The sequence below is a fragment of the Vidua macroura genome, chromosome Z (assembly GCF_024509145.1).
Source record: "Vidua macroura isolate BioBank_ID:100142 chromosome Z, ASM2450914v1, whole genome shotgun sequence".
Taxonomy (NCBI): Eukaryota; Metazoa; Chordata; class Aves; order Passeriformes; family Viduidae; genus Vidua; species Vidua macroura.
Genome location: NC_071611.1, coordinates 63,304,097 through 63,321,726, shown reverse-complemented (window position 1 = coordinate 63,321,726; position 17,630 = coordinate 63,304,097). Strand labels below are relative to the sequence as shown.

At 37.2% G+C, this 17,630-nt stretch overlaps 1 protein-coding gene across 2 annotated transcripts in view; it reads left to right on the top strand.

Moving 5' to 3' along the window:
* The window catches only part of PCSK5 (proprotein convertase subtilisin/kexin type 5), a 228,952-nt gene that overhangs the window by 120,159 nt on the left and 91,163 nt on the right, over positions 1–17,630 (top strand). For both annotated transcript variants that reach the window (XM_054003177.1, XM_054003178.1), the window contains exons 9-10: positions 3,463–3,563; positions 11,072–11,175. In XM_054003177.1, the coding sequence (XP_053859152.1) occupies positions 3,463–3,563; positions 11,072–11,175 (205 nt within the window). The remainder of the gene's footprint in view (positions 1–3,462; positions 3,564–11,071; positions 11,176–17,630) is intronic.

Here is a 17,630-nt window from a genome sequence, read left to right as displayed (position 1 = left end):
AAAGGCTCTGTAAAATGTAGAATGGATTTTTGTTAAAATCTTCTCACTTCTGGGGACACAGATTCACAGAAATCAATGTATCTTGAAGAACTGTAGCAGAAGGTAAAAAATTATTCAATCACTTCAGAAAACTCATGTAATTAAATACGAAATACAAAGAAATGGAGAAACTTGAGAGATGGTACATGAGCTTGTTCTCTGCTAAGAGAAATCCCATTTTTTACTTTATTAATTAATTTCCGAGTTGGTAAAACTATAGAAGGATTGATGATTCAATCAATCAATAATAATGACTGTACAAAATTGGCATCTCCTTCAGAGAGCAAGTTGCTCAGAGCAAGTTGCTTCTGTGAAACTGTTAGTGTCTAGATTTTTTCCTTTACTAAATGCCTACTTTTTCTGAAAACTTTGCACCAATGCCAGTGGGAGGTATTACAGAGCAATGATTTTTATAATTTCTCTTTGCCTTTCATCAAGGTCTCTGTGGCTAATTTCATGTTGCTTAAACTAGGCGAATACCAGGAACGTTGTCATTGTCTTAAATTAAACCTAGTTGATTCAACTTATTTAGAAGTTGTTGTAACTCTCAGCCCTAGAAATGTTGCATGGACTTTTCTTGGGAAGCTGGATCGGCATTTTCACAGATCAACATCTGTGTTATACTCAATGAAAGATTTAAAAATTTCTCCTTCTCCCCACCCTAACAATCAGAATGACTGCTAATATACACTAATGGCAGCTTCATGGTGCTATCAAACACCACATCCTTTTATTGTGATTGATGATGTTTTTATGTTGCTCAGGAATTTGGGCATCATTTTTCTTCTTGAAATTTGCTCACCTCTTGGTGATCATGTACTCTTTTTTCTTGGGGTAAATGCAGCAGTCCTCTGACAGTGAATCTGTAGTGCTGAAAAACACGCCTCATATCTTGGAAGTAATCTATACCTAAACATCTCAACTGTAAGTAACTGTCAGTAACTTTCCTTTAAATTAATTCAAATGGCATTTACACCTACAAAGCTTTCTCAACACATTTTCGGGGGAAGTATCTGCTGAAAGCCAGACAAAGGTTCAAATTGCTACCACAGTATCCATTTAGAACAAGAGGGACAATGTTGCAAGTTAAAGAGACATTGTGGCTTATTGTGCTTGGTATCTGTAGTGGCAGGAGAGTAAAATCAATCTGGAAGAATGGTCTTCCAGAGGATGAGAAACAAGGACAGCACAGTTCAGCATGAGTTTCACAGTATTGTCAGAGGCTGTCCTGTAGGGAAAAACTGCTATGACAGCACTTTTTCTCCTGCCTGAGCTCCTGGTTGCTTTGTTGCCTTCAGTGTTCTTTGCTACATCACTTTTATGCAGGGCATAAAGGACCAGGATGTGAAAGACATGAGCATGTATTAATCCCTTTTCAATGTCTCTTTTTCATGGCCTTCCTTCTGGTCCTTGCCACAGCACTGACCAGTATTTTCCAAGTGGGATACCTGCATCTTATATGTCTCTGGGTGCATGTCATCATCTAGTACTTGGACTTTTTAATTCCACCTGGAAAATCGATTGGAATTTGCACATATAGGCAATGCAGTGTTAGGGCTCTTCCTGCTGCAGTTTCGTCTCTTAATATTGTCACAGCATTTATGCAATTTCCATGCTTAAAGCTTTTCCCAATATTGGTAATTTTCATCATCTAAATGAATAAACAGTCAATAGGTAAGAGGGCAAGAGAGAAGGAAATTACATGAACATTTTATTTACGGGGTTTCAACTTCTAGCCAATGACAGATAGAAGAAATTATGTAACAAGGTGTGCACCAATGAAGAATATTAAATGATAGGAGGCAAAAATTTCTTTCTAGACTTCATCAGAAACCCAGCCCCTGGTAAGTTGTTTCATTTAAGGATCCAACAATATAAATGCTTTCACATGTCTTTTTCAATTTTTAGACACTTCCATATTGTTTCACTTGCTCCCTACTTGTTTTCAACATTTTCTTGGTGCTGTTAGTTCCTTTTCTGTTAGAAATCTTCTATGTTAACTTGCATATGCTTACATGTTGTGAGAATTTTCATCAGCCTTATACAAATCATGTAATATACTGAATATAGCTAACATCATGTGTGAAACCTATCCCTCGTGCACACATTTGCTTATATTCTGCCCAGATGAGATGCAGCTGGTTTTTTAGATCACATTTCATGTATCTTGAGATTTCAAAGTTAGACAGGCATTTTTACATGTCCTGTGCTTTTTTATGATTTTTTGATCATCTGATCCTCTCCTTTTCCCATCTTTGTGCAAATCTGTGTTGGAAATGAAGTACAATGCTGGTTAATTAGAACACAATAATTCCATGTTCTTAGATAAAATGTTACATAAGCAACTTCTCTGCCCCTCAGGAAGATATTTTATATCTTGCAGTGACTGAAATTCTCAGATTAAGTTTTGACATCACAGGTTATTCACCTTCATGGAGGTTTCCCTGTTGAAGACTGCTGTCTTCAAACTACTGTTCTCCAGTCTGCATGAGTTTTGCTTGAGCTTCTGCTAAGTAGTAGTGACATCCTACCTCTGCTGCATTGCTCCTGCAAAGAACCATTTATTCAGGAAGACAAGCACAGAGTAGAATCACTTTAGATTGACATTGCCTTCAAAGAAGCAAGATTTAGAATAAACACATTTTTGTGCATTTTTTACATTCTTACAGAAAGCGTGTGTCTAAAATTCATTATTGAATAGAAACATCCTAACACTAAGTAGAAGGCTGTATGTCTAGTTGGTATTGCACATTACAGTTTATACATCCACTTAGATTACATTAAAATATGTGCAGCATGTAATTATCTATACATAAGACATAACAAAACTAAAAACATCTAATTGGCTGGTGACGGCTGGGCCAAATTTGTGATCACATCAGGATTTTCCAATGAATTATTGCTTAATTTCATGTGATTTATTGCATAAGGAGTAAATGAAAGATTAAACAGGGTACTTAGCATGAGCCAAAACTGTATTCTCTTGTGTCACATACTTCCACTGTGATTTCAGGCAACCTAATCAAACCCTCCATACCTCTATATAGTCACTAAAATGTGCATAAGCAGGCTGTATGTAAGATTTAGTTCCTTCCTGTTTGTAAAGCACTTTGAGATTCTTGGAGGGAAAGTCCTCTGTAAATCCAAATGGGAGGACAGAATTGCAGTTGTGCAGTTTCAAACCCCTCTGCATGTTTTTCTGGTTTAAAAGTGTCTTTGTTGATCATGCCATGGAGCAATATAGAGAAAACTGTCTAAATTCACAAGTGACTTCAAGTTCAGAACATCTAACATCATGTATCTTCTTTTCCTTGCAATTAAAGAAGAAAATGCCCTCCACATACATGTGACTCATTCAAGTAAATGAAACATGCTCTGATTTCTAAAGTTGTATTCTAATTTCACACATTCAATTTCTTCCAGATCACTACAGACCTGAGGCAGCGTTGCACAGACAGCCATACTGGAACTTCAGCCTCTGCACCTATGGCTGCAGGCATAATTGCCCTGGCACTAGAAGCAAAGTAAGATCTGAGATATATTCTGAAACAAAAATTAAGCATACAGTAAGATATTTCTCGTTCATCCAGCACCTTTATGCAGACTTCACACAGTACTTTGGAACCTATCTTGTCACAATACACAGTAACCTCCTAAGGGCCGGAAAGGTCTCCATGCTTACTTCACATGAAGGAAAGCTGACACTGTGGAGATGCTGACAGAGTACTCAGTTGAAGTAACATGAAACAATGTTGAGCACAGGTGGTGTCCATTAAATGATGTATAGCATCCTCTCAACATCTTACAGTTCACTCAGAAGGCTACCTAGGTCTGCTGTACCCTGGAGGGTACTGTAGGCCACCTCCTCCATTCACCAGGCTCTTCTTAGCAATATCTGTTCTTGAACACTGAAAGAAGTTTTGGGAAGTGTTTTATTAACCTGAACATAAGTTAATGTAGTATGAAAAATGAAATCACAATTTCTGCATGCTGACATAAGTCTATTTTTTAACATGGGTCAAGGTCCTCAGCTGTAAAAACCATTAATAGTGTAGCTCCATAGTCTTTGTACCGTTAGTTAAAAAAATTTCCTGTCTTAAAATCATTTTCTCAATTGCATGATTTTGTTCTTTATGCCTGATATGTATCTCTAAAGTGCTTCATGGAGCAGCAGAAATGTGGGTGATCTTCAGGTAAATCTGTATTTTAGAACGTTTTGCATTGCTTTGTACTCTGTTGGATAATACCTGCAAATCTAAGATGGAATGCTTCACCCCAAATCCTACTCAATGTTTTTAAGTTCTAGGAGATGGATTCTATTAAATTCTGAAGAAAACTAGTTTCCTGTGGGGTCAGCCATTTACTTTGAAGGAAGTAAGAAATTTGCACACAATAGTAGATTCAAATTGCATGTAGTACATTACACTAGAACTATGTTTCCATCTTTCATGTTGCTTTCTTTGAAGACAGCTTGACCCCATATTAGGCACATAATACTTTTTGCCATTGAGTTACAAGCACAAGAGTTTGTCATTGAGAACCTGACATAATCTTAACTAGTGTGGTACTTGTGTCATTATAATAGTGTTTTCTTAATGCAGTTATTAGAGACAAAGGTGTTTTGAATAGTTAATATAGTATTATTGTGGGAGGTTTTTAACTTTTAAATCTCCTCTTAACCCCAGTTTTAAAATTTTTATATTCATTTCAAGCAATCTGCAAATGCAGATAAGAGTCCATGTGTGTACATTTCAACTTGCTGTTAAGTTTTTCTCACTATTCTTGCTTAGTGAACTGAAATTGGTAGTTGATTATTTCTGTTTTGTTGTAGTTGAAAGTTTCAGAAAAGTTACATCTTACAAGACCTGCAACAAAGCTATTTCTGATTGTGACATCTTAAAACTCACTGAAAAACTTACCTTTTTTTCTCTGTGACCTTTGGTACTCTATCAGTGGGAAAACCATATTTGTGCATATGGACTAGCATCTTTTTTCAAAACTAATAGTAGCTATAATAGACATAAAGACAAGACTGTGTTGAATTTTATATGTGGTGATGGAGAGAAAATGTGCCAGTGACTAAATATCCTAGTAACTCTTTTGTATTTGTAGTACTCTATTGCACGGTACAAAAAAGGGTTTCAGAGTGAAAATGTATGACTTTGCCTCCTTTTAGATTTTGTTCCATTTCATTAAATGGAAGGTTCTGTTTCTAGATCTTAGCTTGTATATTTGAGTAGATGCAAAGGAATTATATTAATAATACCATAAATGTGGTTTTTATTCATTGGTATTTCATTCACTAACTTTTCTCTCTCATGTGTACTTAAAATCTGCCACTGCTACTAACCATAGCCACTAAATAAAACAGGAAAAAAAAAAAAAAGAAGTTAAAAAGCAGAGAGAAACTAGGGAGAAAAATAGTTCTCATGCTATGGCTTCCAATGCTGGTTTTCTTCATCAGGTTGGAGAAATCTTTGGTCTTGTGACATTAAAGATTATGAAATACAGCCTTTAGTATTATAGGGAGATCATATTGTGATCTGTTAAATTTTAATGTCTCAGGTTTGCACGTATGGAATCTGTTTAGTTTATTTTACACAGTTTTTGGATTTCATATTCATGTGATTTGAAATTTCAGGTTGTATTTTTCACCTGTGATGCCTCCCAGTGTAGGTGACCCTAAGTAAATGTTAGGAAGTTTTGAAGCCATTGAAATATTTTCTACAATACTTTTAAAATGGGATATAAAGGACACATGATATTGTGTCTTAGTTAACTGCTTGCTGGAACTATTTTGTTTCAAACAGAGTTTGCATTTTCATAAATTCTTCATTAGATTCCCTATTAGTATCTCTGCTAATAGCAGTGTTTATGTGAGAATTTTTTTAAAAGGCAAGTTGGCAAAGGGTTTTGCTAGGTTAGCTACAATCTTTGTACAGCAAGCTGCTTAAAAATTAGAGCACTTAGTCCTGAACACTTCTTGACTATATTATGTCTGTAATAATGTATAGTTTCATTCCACTTTGTGCTGGAAAACACAGCCGTTTATACCATGGAAGGGTTTTGAGTCTATGGAAGTCAGTTTTGCCCAGTAGCCAAGTTCTGTTCCTGGGAGACATCATGAGTTGAGCAGAGCACTAATATGGCCTGGGTGTGAGTTAGAAGAGCCAAGAGGCTGCTTCAACTCACACACAAAGGTGCATTCAACCAAATAAAAAAAAAAAAAAGCAAGACATATGTCTTGGTTGCACTTTCTTTCTTTGATAAAGCCCCATATAGTAGGATTCGCAGAAGGTTAATGGAGGATCTCTTACCTGCCTACTGATTTGAATCCTCCACTTAGCCATTTCTTCCAACAAGGATCTGCTTCTGAAATCGTGGTAAAAAATTGTTTGAGGATGTTGTTATGCATAACATGAATGCATTTTTATTATTTTTTATCTAGTATTTCAGTATCCAAGTGGCATGTTTTCCCTCAGGAATCAAAGAATTGTAAATGAGTTTCAGACTGCTTGTTTGGAATCCCTGAGGTTGCAATGCATGGTTGTAAATATGCAACAACTATCACACAAATGTCTCTTAATTTTCACATTCTGCAGTTTTATTATGGTATTTAGGTAGTAAATTGCTTTTCAGCTGTACCCAGTTCTGTTTCCTCGTATATCTAGTACCTTGGTCAGATCCTATGAATAAATCCTTACTTGTGTGTTGCATTATGTCATTACATAATGTCAATTTTTTCTAACTGTAAATGAGAAAATAAGTATAATCAATTTAGTGCACAGAGACAGCAATTTTCTTACTAAAAATAAATTATTTTCATTGTATAGTACTATCTACTGTTGGTAGAAGAGATACCTTTCTCACTGATAAAGGGGTTGGATTTGAGATTTGAGCGAATAAGAGTCAGGAGACACAATGGGCCTGTATTTGTTCCAGAGACCATTGTGCCATGTTCCTTTGAAGAAGCCAAATTTAAATAAAAACCCTTATGTTGCTGACAGAAGAATACATTATGCATCCCCAATTGAACTGTGTGTTCCTGTCTGTAAGCCAGTGCATATTTTCCAGCATGTGGTATATAAACTAGTTTCATTAGTAAGAAGTAGCAAGTGAAATGGAAGTATTAGTCTGCTACCTTTCTACTGTGTGGTATACTTAGTGGTATAGCCTTGGAGATAGTCAGTTTTCTTCCATGATTCTCTTCACTTGAGTGATATAGAATCTTAGAATTATTTCATTTGGAAGGGACCTTAAGGATTATCTCGTTCCAACCCCCTGCCATCAGCAGAAACATTTTTCACTAGACCAGGTTGCTCAGGGCCTCATTTAACCTGGCCTTGGAACAATTCCAAGGGGAGCGGCACCCTCAACTTCTCTAGGTGCCCTGTGCCAGTGCTTTACCACCCTACCAGCAAAGATGTAATCTAAACCCACTCTCTGAAAGAAAATATCTTTTCCTCAAGGGACAGGTGCTTCATCCCTCTAATCATTTTTTTGGCCCTCCTCTGGACTTGCTCCAGCAGGTCAATGTCATTCCTGCATTTGTCTTTTTTTACATGAACCAAGGCTAGAACAAAGAAGTGCTGGAAGAACTTAAGAATTTTAGTGAATTCGGCTACTAGTGACAGAGAAGTGACAATGTCACTTCACAGTGACAACCACATTCCTCTAAAAGATAGTACCACCAAGTATAATCACTGAGATAAAAGGAAAATGGAGTTCACATTGTAAGGGGTCAGCAGTGTCAGAGGTCGATACTTTGGATTTCTGGCAACTGAACAGATACTTGCATACTTCCCAGACTGATTGAATTTCTTACAGAAAGGAGAAGAGCAGTCTAGCAAGGTACAGCTTTGGATACAGAGAACATATTTTTGTGTTATCAAAGTTATGAAGCCTTTGTCATAAATATAGTTGGAGGTTAAAGGCAATGAGACAGCTGAGTTAAATTGAGGAAGTGCTATCAAGTGTCCTCTCTAGTTAGAATCTGAGTGCAGGAGGAGAGGTTATCATTTAAGTGCTTTAGCTAGGTCTTTGCTCCATTGATTGACTGCCTGTTACAGAAGGCAATGCTAGAATGTGTGAGTTAAAAATCTCCTTCTGAATCTTCACATTTTTTGAGTAGTTTACTCTTAATATTGAAGTATTTTAAAAACATAACCATTAATAAATGCTTACTTTAGAACATGTATTTCTCTTAAGGTTTAACCACCTATGCCGCTTACGGAATTTCAGTTATTATATTGACATTGATTTGGGTGTACTTTGGTTCCTATTTTCAGTTACATATAAATTTGCCAAAGAATAGCCATTCAGGCTGAAATTTTCCATTTAAAAGGTTTTAAAAAAAATCCAGTCAGACATTTCTTAAATAAGGCTTAAAAACAAGTAATGTTTGGTTGTGATGATTTTTAACTTCTTCATTGAGTTTTTCTGTGTCTGTGATGTGGAGTAACAGCTAGAAATAAAACTAGTGGATAGTTGTTGTTCTGGTGCCAAGACAATGACTTTAATTTGTTTAAGCTTTTCAGAAATCTCAGTTGGCATTTTCTCAGTTGAGATTTTTAAGCTCTATTCCCTGTAGTTTCTTGGCTCCCCAAGTGTTTTCTGGCATTACCGTTTAGAGGCTATTATCTGAAGTTATTCTTGAGGTGCTTCTGGCTGTTCACCTTAAGAGCAGGGATCCCAGCTGCTTTTTCCTGTCATTTCCTTGTGGGAGTATAAGGAGGAAGGTGGCAGAGGAGCAGTTTCACTGAATTGTAGTCAGTCCTTTGAAAAGTGGAAGAGAAGTCAAATCAATAGCCTGTGTACCGTGCTAACCACTACTTCCTTTATTAACCTAAGACACTGTAAGCTTTCTCCATCTTCACAGTCAAGCTGATTCTGAGTGGCAATTAACCTAAGGTTTTGTTGCTGTTCCTTCCAGGATGTTATTAAGCAGACGGTGAGTATTGTCTTTTGGACAGTCTCATTTTATTGTTCCTTCGGAGATGACACAATAAAAGATGTAATTCAGATGCCTTTCTCTCAAGGGTTTTCTCCTCCCAGTTTCGTCATTATCAGCCTGCATATCAGGCCATTGTTTGTTAGATTTTTGGCACTTAAGATTTTTTATCTCTGTGTGCACTGCAGATTTGACACAGGTACACGAGAACACCGTTGCTGGTGTATGTATAGCTGCCTACTCCACTGTTCATCTAAAGGAATACATCATACCCTATCACAACTCGTCTGGATTTTATCCTAAAAACAAATATAAAGATAATGCAAAAGATGGATTTTTTTTTCTTCCCTTTACAATAAGAGTGGTAAAACATTGAAACATGTTGCTACAGAGGTGGTAGGTGCCCCATGCCTGGAAACATTCAAGGTCAGTTCAGACAGGGTTCTGAGCAACCTGGTCTATTTGAACATATGTCCCTGCTGATTGCTGAGTACTTGGGCTAAATGACCTTTAAAGGGCCCTTCTAGCCCAAACCAGTGTGTGATTCTGTGGCTGTAGATTCTATGGCAAAGCCTTTCAATACTGCCTCATGAGGTGATCAGGATGCATTGCCGAAACTGTGGAGATGTGGCATGAATATAAACTGAATGTTGTAAAGCAGAACTAGAAATTGATTAAAATTATGTTGTACAGGACATGTGGAAGCATATGCTGTCTTACAAACCCTTAATGTGCTTTACTTTTGGCATGACTTTTTTTAATCTTTATTTCAGTAATTTTTACCAGCCCAGCTGGATAAACAATCACTGTCATTCTAATCTAGCAGCCTAATGTGAGAAACTGCACCATAAGAGGAAGAAGTACCTATAGGCATAGTACTGTTTTTAAAAAATGCTCAGAGAGAGAAGGCATCTGGTCTCATCAAATACAACAGAATATTTAAATATGTTAAGAATCTGGTTTAAGAACCAAGGTTTCCCTGGTTTTCAATGACTGCATAGTCCTGGGCAGTGTAGGCAGCCAGTTGTGGGTCTTATAAACTTCATTCTAGTCTGTTTTCAGCTGAGGGGAATTGTGGCAGTGTATGCAATAGGGACAGATAATGATGCTCTGAGAATGCTACTTAGTGCCTGGTGTTCTGGACCACAATACTTTTTTCCTCTTCGTTGTTTAGCGGCTCAGTTTATCATTCCCTCTACTACACTGCATTTTTGAAACAAATACTATTCATATTCTTGCAGGCAATAGAAAAAACTAAAAAATTGGAAGGAGAAAGAAAAGATAGCCGAATTATGGCACCTTTAGATCGTCCTCTAAGAAAAGAAATTCTCCCTGCTGTAGATATAGAGAGAACAGGAAAACTGCAATCCCTGAAGATTTGCCCTAGTCCTAGAAGATAAATGTGTATTAATGTCACAGTGAGGATAGAAGATAGAAACAGTATCTTCTCTCACCTTCCAGGTGGACAGGTTATTAGGAATCCCTTAAAGGACTACTCATCTGTGTAATCAGGCCCTTGCTTTGTAACTCACCAACCATCCAGCTGCTTGGAATTCTTGCCAAATACACACAGACTCTCAGTGAATTCCAAGACCGGGGTAATAGACAAATTAATAACAAGAGAGGCACCTGGCGTAGCTTCAATAGGATCTGAAAGTCTAGAGGAATCTCTAGTTGAGCTAGCAGTTAGTGAGATTTTTAGATTTTAGATTTTTTAGAGCTTTTCAGCAAGCCAAAAGTTTGATTTCTTCTCCTTTGCAGTCGTTAAGATACAGTAATTGATGGTCATAAAAATTTCCTCTGTGTGAAATGTACTCATTCATCTTCCCTTAAGTTTCATATAACAGAATATTATTATATACTGTTACAGTCTGCTTATGGCAAACCTCCCAGTTGTATAAATAATTTAATATAGTTTTTCTGTAAAATTGGGAACATGTTATTTTGAATGGAGCAAAGGAAAGTAGAGAAGATAAATGAAAGTTGTTTTGCTTTGAATATCTTTCAGCTTACATGACCTTGTATTCTACATCCTGGTAAAATGTCTGATCTGTGACTTTGTGTGTTTTCCCTGTTTTATAGTCCATTTCTGACCTGGAGAGACATACAGCACATTATTGTCAGGACTTCACGTGCAGGACATCTGAATGCTAATGACTGGAAAACCAATGCAGCTGGTTATAAGGGTGAGAGCTTTCTTCTTCTTTCTTTCTTTCTTTCTTTCTTTCTTTTCTTTCTTTCTTTCTTTCTTTCTTTCTTTCTTTTCTTTCTTTCTTTCTTTCTTTCTTTCTTTCTTTCTTTCTTTCTTCTTTCTTTCTTTCTTTCTTTCTTTCTTTCTTTCTTTCTTTCTTTCTTTCTTTCTTTCTTTCTTTCTTTCTTTCTTTCTTTCTTTCTTTCTTTCTTTCTTTCTTTCTTTCTTTCTTTCTTTCTTTCTTTCTTTCTTTCTTTCTTTCTTTCTTTCTTTCTTTCTTTCTTTCTTTTCTTTCTTTCTTTCTTTCTTTCTTTCTTTCTTTCTTTCTTTCTTTCTTTCTTTCTTTCTTTCTTTCTTCCTTCCTTCCTTCCTTCCGCAACTTCCGCAACTTCCTTCCGCAACTTCCTTCCTTCCGCAACTTCCTTCCGCAACTTCCTTCCGCAACTTCCTTCCTTCCGCAACTTCCGCAACTTCCGCAACTTCCGCAACTTCCGCAACTTCCTTCCGCAACTTCCTTCCGCAACTTCCTTCCTTCCTTCCTTCCTTCCGCAACTTCCGCAACTTCCGCAACTTCCGCAACTTCCGCAACTTCCGCAACTTCCGCAACTTCCTTCCGCAACTTCCTTCCGCAACTTCCTTCCGCAACTTCCGCAACTTCCTTCCGCAACTTCCTTCCGCAACTTCCTTCCTTCCTTCCTTCCTTCCTTCCTTCCTTCCTTCCTTCCTTCCTTCCTTCCTTCCTTCCTTCCTTCCTTCCTTCCTTCCTTCCTTCCTTCCTTCCTTCCTTCCTTCCTTCCTTCCTTCCTTCCTTCCTTCCTTCCTTCCTTCCTTCCTTCCTTCCTTCCTTCCTTCCTTCCTTCCTTCCTTCCTTCCGCAACTTCCTTCCTTCCGCAACTTCCTTCCTTCCTTCCGCAACTTCCTTCCTTCCTTCCGCAACTTCCTTCCTTCCTTCCGCAACTTCCTTCCTTCCGCAACTTCCTTCCTTCCGCAACTTCCTTCCTTCCGCAACTTCCTTCCTTCCTTCCGCAACTTCCTTCCTTCCGCAACTTCCTTCCTTCCGCAACTTCCTTCCTTCCGCAACTTCCTTCCTTCCTTCCGCAACTTCCTTCCGCAACTTCCTTCCGCAACTTCCTTCCGCAACTTCCTTCCTTCCGCAACTTCCTTCCTTCCGCAACTTCCTTCCTTCCGCAACTTCCTTCCTTCCGCAACTTCCTTCCTTCCGCAACTTCCTTCCGCAACTTCCTTCCTTCCTTCCGCAACTTCCTTCCGCAACTTCCTTCCGCAACTTCCTTCCGCAACTTCCTTCCGCAACTTCCTTCCTTCCTTTCTTATTATTTGATAATTTTGACACTATGCTGTGCATAGTTTGGAGACCTTTCAGCCTTGATCTGAAGGGGCCTATCTTCTGTTACACAAGGAAAACCTTTTGAAATGACTAATGCACAAAACTGTCAGCTACTAAATGCATTGGCCCGAACTTCTTAGTCCCTTTCAGTTCCATATCATATATACTGCTGCCAGAAAATTAAGTAAATTAGTGGTGTTTAATTTTTCTTTTTATATCTAGTATTCTGATAAAGTAGTGTAGAGTTGAAGATGCAGCAATTCTGGATTCCGGCCATGTTCTCACTCAGAATTATTGAGTTTCAATCTAAAATGATGAAACAGTATTTTCAAATTTCATTTTTATATGATAAATCCTGCATTATTTATATGTAAGAATTCTGTCCGATTTTGCATAAAATCAAATTTTGAGCTCTCATGACTTTTCCTGGGACATGTAATCATTTTACGGTGACCTGTCAGATAGATTTCTAAAATTTTTTACCATCTTGAAAATTTGATAAAAGCTACATCCTAAAAACATTTTTTTCACTTTTGTAATGCAAGCAGAGATAAACACTTTTGACATTAAATATGATATATATTTTCGGGGTGGGTTGAAACAGAACCTTTAATCTGTACATTTTATTTCAGCACGTTTTGTCTTCTGATTCCCATTCACTACATTCTTACTGCTTTCAGTTTGTATTGCATCCTAAACAAAACCCTGGAATGGCTTATTTCTGGTTCTCTTTTCATAACAATTCCACCCAATACTGGCATACCTCTTATGAGAGTTGATCTGTTTCTGCCAGGATCTCCTGAGAGAAAAATGTAATATACAAGAGTTACCAAATCTTTGCCCTGATTTCACTTTAAAACTGAAGCCTATATTTAATCTATTTTGGATCAAGGCACTGCTACCCTAGAGCATTTTTAATACGTAATTCTGACCTATAACATTTTTACTGCAATGGCATAGAAACCAAACAACAAAAAAAAATTTTTTATTTTTGGATCCAAATGAGTCTCTAACTACAGAGAATGTGTTCAGAAATGGATATTTGATCAGGATCCTCTAATCATGTGAAGGTTCTGATGTTCAAGGCCCTAGTTTTATCCCATTTACAAGTGCATGCCCACACAGAAAACATATAAATAGATACTTCCTTAATTGCAATAACATTACAGTATTTGTTATTGTGATACATCTCCCAGGATTTAAAAAGTTTTATCAGGAGATGGTGACTCTATCATCAGTTTACTGAAGCTATATGAAGGTAACATAAAGCAGAGCTATTTTTTTCATATCTTACTTCCAAAATTCTATATTTTTTTATGTTTTTCCACTTGTTGCCCAAGTGAGACAAACACCCTGTGAATCATTTCACAGCAGCTGTCACTCATGATCAAAAGACAGGTCACACTAAGGTCACACCAGCAGCAGCATTGGCAGCAGGATTTGCAACATTGAATCACTGTTGAACCACTGCTTATTCTGAATCCTTGGAACCATTTTTCTGTGCATTGTAGCATATATATAGTAAGGAAAAGGGATGAAAAAAGGTTTATTCTCCATTCATGGAAAGTCACAAACAAAGATAAGCTCAACTTGGTAACTTGGATTCAGGAAAAACAACTTGAACTGGCTGAACTCTTCTATAGACTCTATGGTGAAATTGAAAAAGAGGAAGACGAGCTAAATGCTTGACCTCTACACAGCTCAGGAATCAACCTTAACCCAAATAAAAGCATTAGTTTTAGCTAAATTATTTTGGCAACTTCAGCTGAACACATGGTACCAATAAAAATACACCTCTCTTTAAACTGTTGGTTTTGGAAGAAGGAGAAGCAAAAGATCTAGTTTAAATCACAACATCCGAACCTGAATTCAAAAGGGGATTTGCACACCACTGCTGGCAAGACTGAAAGAGGTTTTTTTATTGCACGTGGCAATATTTAGTATAATATTACACTGTTATCCTTCACTATCGCCAAGAGTAACAATTAAAGTATGGTTTTTCATAGATGAACTACTCTGATCAGACTGAGATCCTTAAGGAATTTTATCATAATCTTGTTGATAACAAGATCCCTGGTTCTTTCACAACGTGTTCTTAAGAGGGGGTGGAAGATTTTTTTTTTAATTATCTAAAGCAGATAGTCACAATAAACAATCTACCTTTCTTCAGTGCATACTAGCAGAGAAAGAGGAAAACAAGAATAAAGATACAAACAGATTTGCCACTTTAGAAATAAGAACTGAAAGGGTGAAAAACAGCAAAAACTGAAAAAAACTTTCACTCAACAAAGGGTCAGCAAGAGCTGGTAGTTGAAAGTGGGTCAGCATGCCATTTCAGAGGGCTGTTTTGCTGGTCTGCATGGCAACCCTCTCCCTTGCCATAGTCCCTGGCAGTGTTTTGCCATTGCGGAACACACAGAAAGAGCTCACAGATGTCATTACTGGTTTCAAGATCTCCTTTTTTTATTCCTTAAATTTATACAAAGAAGGATTAATTCATGAAAAACACTTAAGCCAGCTAGTGATTTGCTAAAGTAGTGCTTGTTATTTGTTTAAATTTCTGGCAAGTAAACAGTGCTCATTAAATTCATGTCAATAGAATTAACTCAGGAATGAGCAAGAATTTTTACTTGGTAGGGGTTTTTTTATTGTTTTCTTGTCAGACAGCATGCATCTTTTCTCAGGAACTTGTTATTTTGTAGTCTAAAAAGAAATATTTGAATACTCAGGCTATTCTCTGGTTAGTCAGTTGTACATATAATTTGTCAATAGAGGGATTTTTAATAATTAAAGCAGTTAATTAGCTGATTTTATGGAAAAATACTCAAGAGCATCTGTTTTTGTGAAGATATCAAAACTGTTGATCTGTTTCTGCTGTGGCAGATTGGATGCAAGTCCTTGTTCTGTCAGCTGTTTAGTGAACAACAGGGCATGCAAGTACATTCATAAAAAGGAAATTGCATTAATGCTGACTTGTCTCTGAGTTGAAAGATAGAGAATGAAGCACTGCAGTTTCAAGAGCAATGATTAAATCATATAAACAGTTCTTTGTCTGTAAGTGAAGCTCCACATACTGTGAAACTTTGTCTCTGGAGAAACAGACCATTCATAGGGAGTACTACTGATTTGCAGGGAAATTTTTAGACAACTTACTTCACTCTTCCTGGCTTTAAAGCACAGACAATAACACTTCAGTACACTGAAATAAAATGCTACCAAAAGGTAAGATAAAATGAAATCAAAATTCTACCCAGTTTTTTCAGTTTTGGGCCATTCCTCGGCCTAGAGGAGATACTCTTCCTAGAGAAACCAAATTCCCTCAATTTCCAAGGAGTAAAAGCAGAGTTATGTCACATCCCTTTAGTTTAGCCGAAGTATCCGCTGCTTCTATTGAAGAGTGACCACTGAAAATGATTAGTCACTTAATATTTTCGAGCCTTTTAATATACTTGCTTAATATTTAATAAAACTGGTGATTATATTAGTTGTGAGCAGAGCATTAACAGAGCATTAGTCTGGGAGTGAGAAAGAGATGAGTCTATCTAGGCTCCTATTTAGGAGACTTAGACTGGACAGATTTATCTTGTGGTAACCAGTAGGCAGGCAGGAATTCAGAAATCAGCAAGAATATCCCTACAACATGTGCATTTCAGAGAAGACAAATAAACTATCCATAAACACCGTACTCTATGTTTTCAATAACTGCAAAATGTAAATAAATTTTATTTTTAATACATTGTCAGAAGCTGGCATAAGACTTTTGGAAAACAGCAAGCTCATAACTCATAAATGGTTGTGTCAAAGCTGTTCATCTATAAAAAGACCTTCCACTCTTACAGATACTTCCTGGTGTTTTCACATGGTACTGGCAGCCAATATCCACTCCTAATACTCATACACACAGTGGATGGAGCAAGTGAAACCAAAGCTTTGAGTTTAGCTATTGTAATATGCCAGCTTTCTTTAGTTGTCAATAACACACCAAACACATGAAGTTGCATTGTCTGTGTAGGAGAGAGGAACACCATATCCTGTGCAAGCTAAACCAGTGATTTTTTTTTGTGCTTGAAATATTAAAGGATGACCAACCTGGCTGAACAGGTGGCTTTGTCTGTTGGTAGTTGACAAACTGGGGTTACAAACAATGTTGTCTCCAGTAGAAAGACATAAAAGGTCAGGAATTTGTCTGTTTAATTCCAGAAATTAGGATGTACAGAGTAGGAGAGGGAATCTTTCAGAGAAGCCAAGCAGGCGTTATTACTTTTCCCAGCCTCAAATTCTTCATTATCAAAGCTTCTCATTTACTTTTTGGATCTGCAGCACTCTGTTTTCTGTTCCCTCTGAAAAGCAAGGAATGAAGCTGTAAAAATTTAAAACAGAGTTTAAGCAGAAGCTTCAAGCCTGTGTTGGGATGCATAAAGGAAGATGGATGGACATCCATCATGATTTTGTCTTAGGGTTGGTTGCTTTCCTGGGGTCATATATTGTAAGTCAAACTTACACATGTTCTAGAATGTGCATTAAATGACTCTAAAGCAAAAGTAACAGCAGGCAAAAGGCAAAATTAGGCTTTAATGTTCTATTATAATCAGGCTCAGAATTGTCACCAAACCATGATCAGGATAGCAGACAAATAATTTGAATTAGTGCCTCAGCTCAACAACTGAGATAATTTCCTGTCTGTTTGTCTTAGATATAAAGGTATATGCAATTGCTATGTTCTGCAGCCCTCTAGTATTCCAAATATTGCCAAGTGAGCTGACAGCTCTAACAGGATGCACACCATGAGAGTGATAACCTTTGACATAGTTTCCTTTTAACAAGCCCAACTCAGACATTGATGAAAACACTGTAAAGAACTGGGGTGCAGGGAGGAAGCGGAAGTTTGAAAATCTTCCCCTGTAGACTCATAACCATGAGTCTGCCACTTACTGTGAAATGTAAATTTCTATTTGGCAGTATTAAGAAAGAAGAACCAGGATCAATGAATTTTAAAAATTCCTGATAAACTGATACAAGTCTCCAAAGCAAAAGGCTTTAGTTGCAGACATTGAACACTGAATTTTAAAAGAAAAGTCCTTGGAAGTTACATGCATTTGTATGAC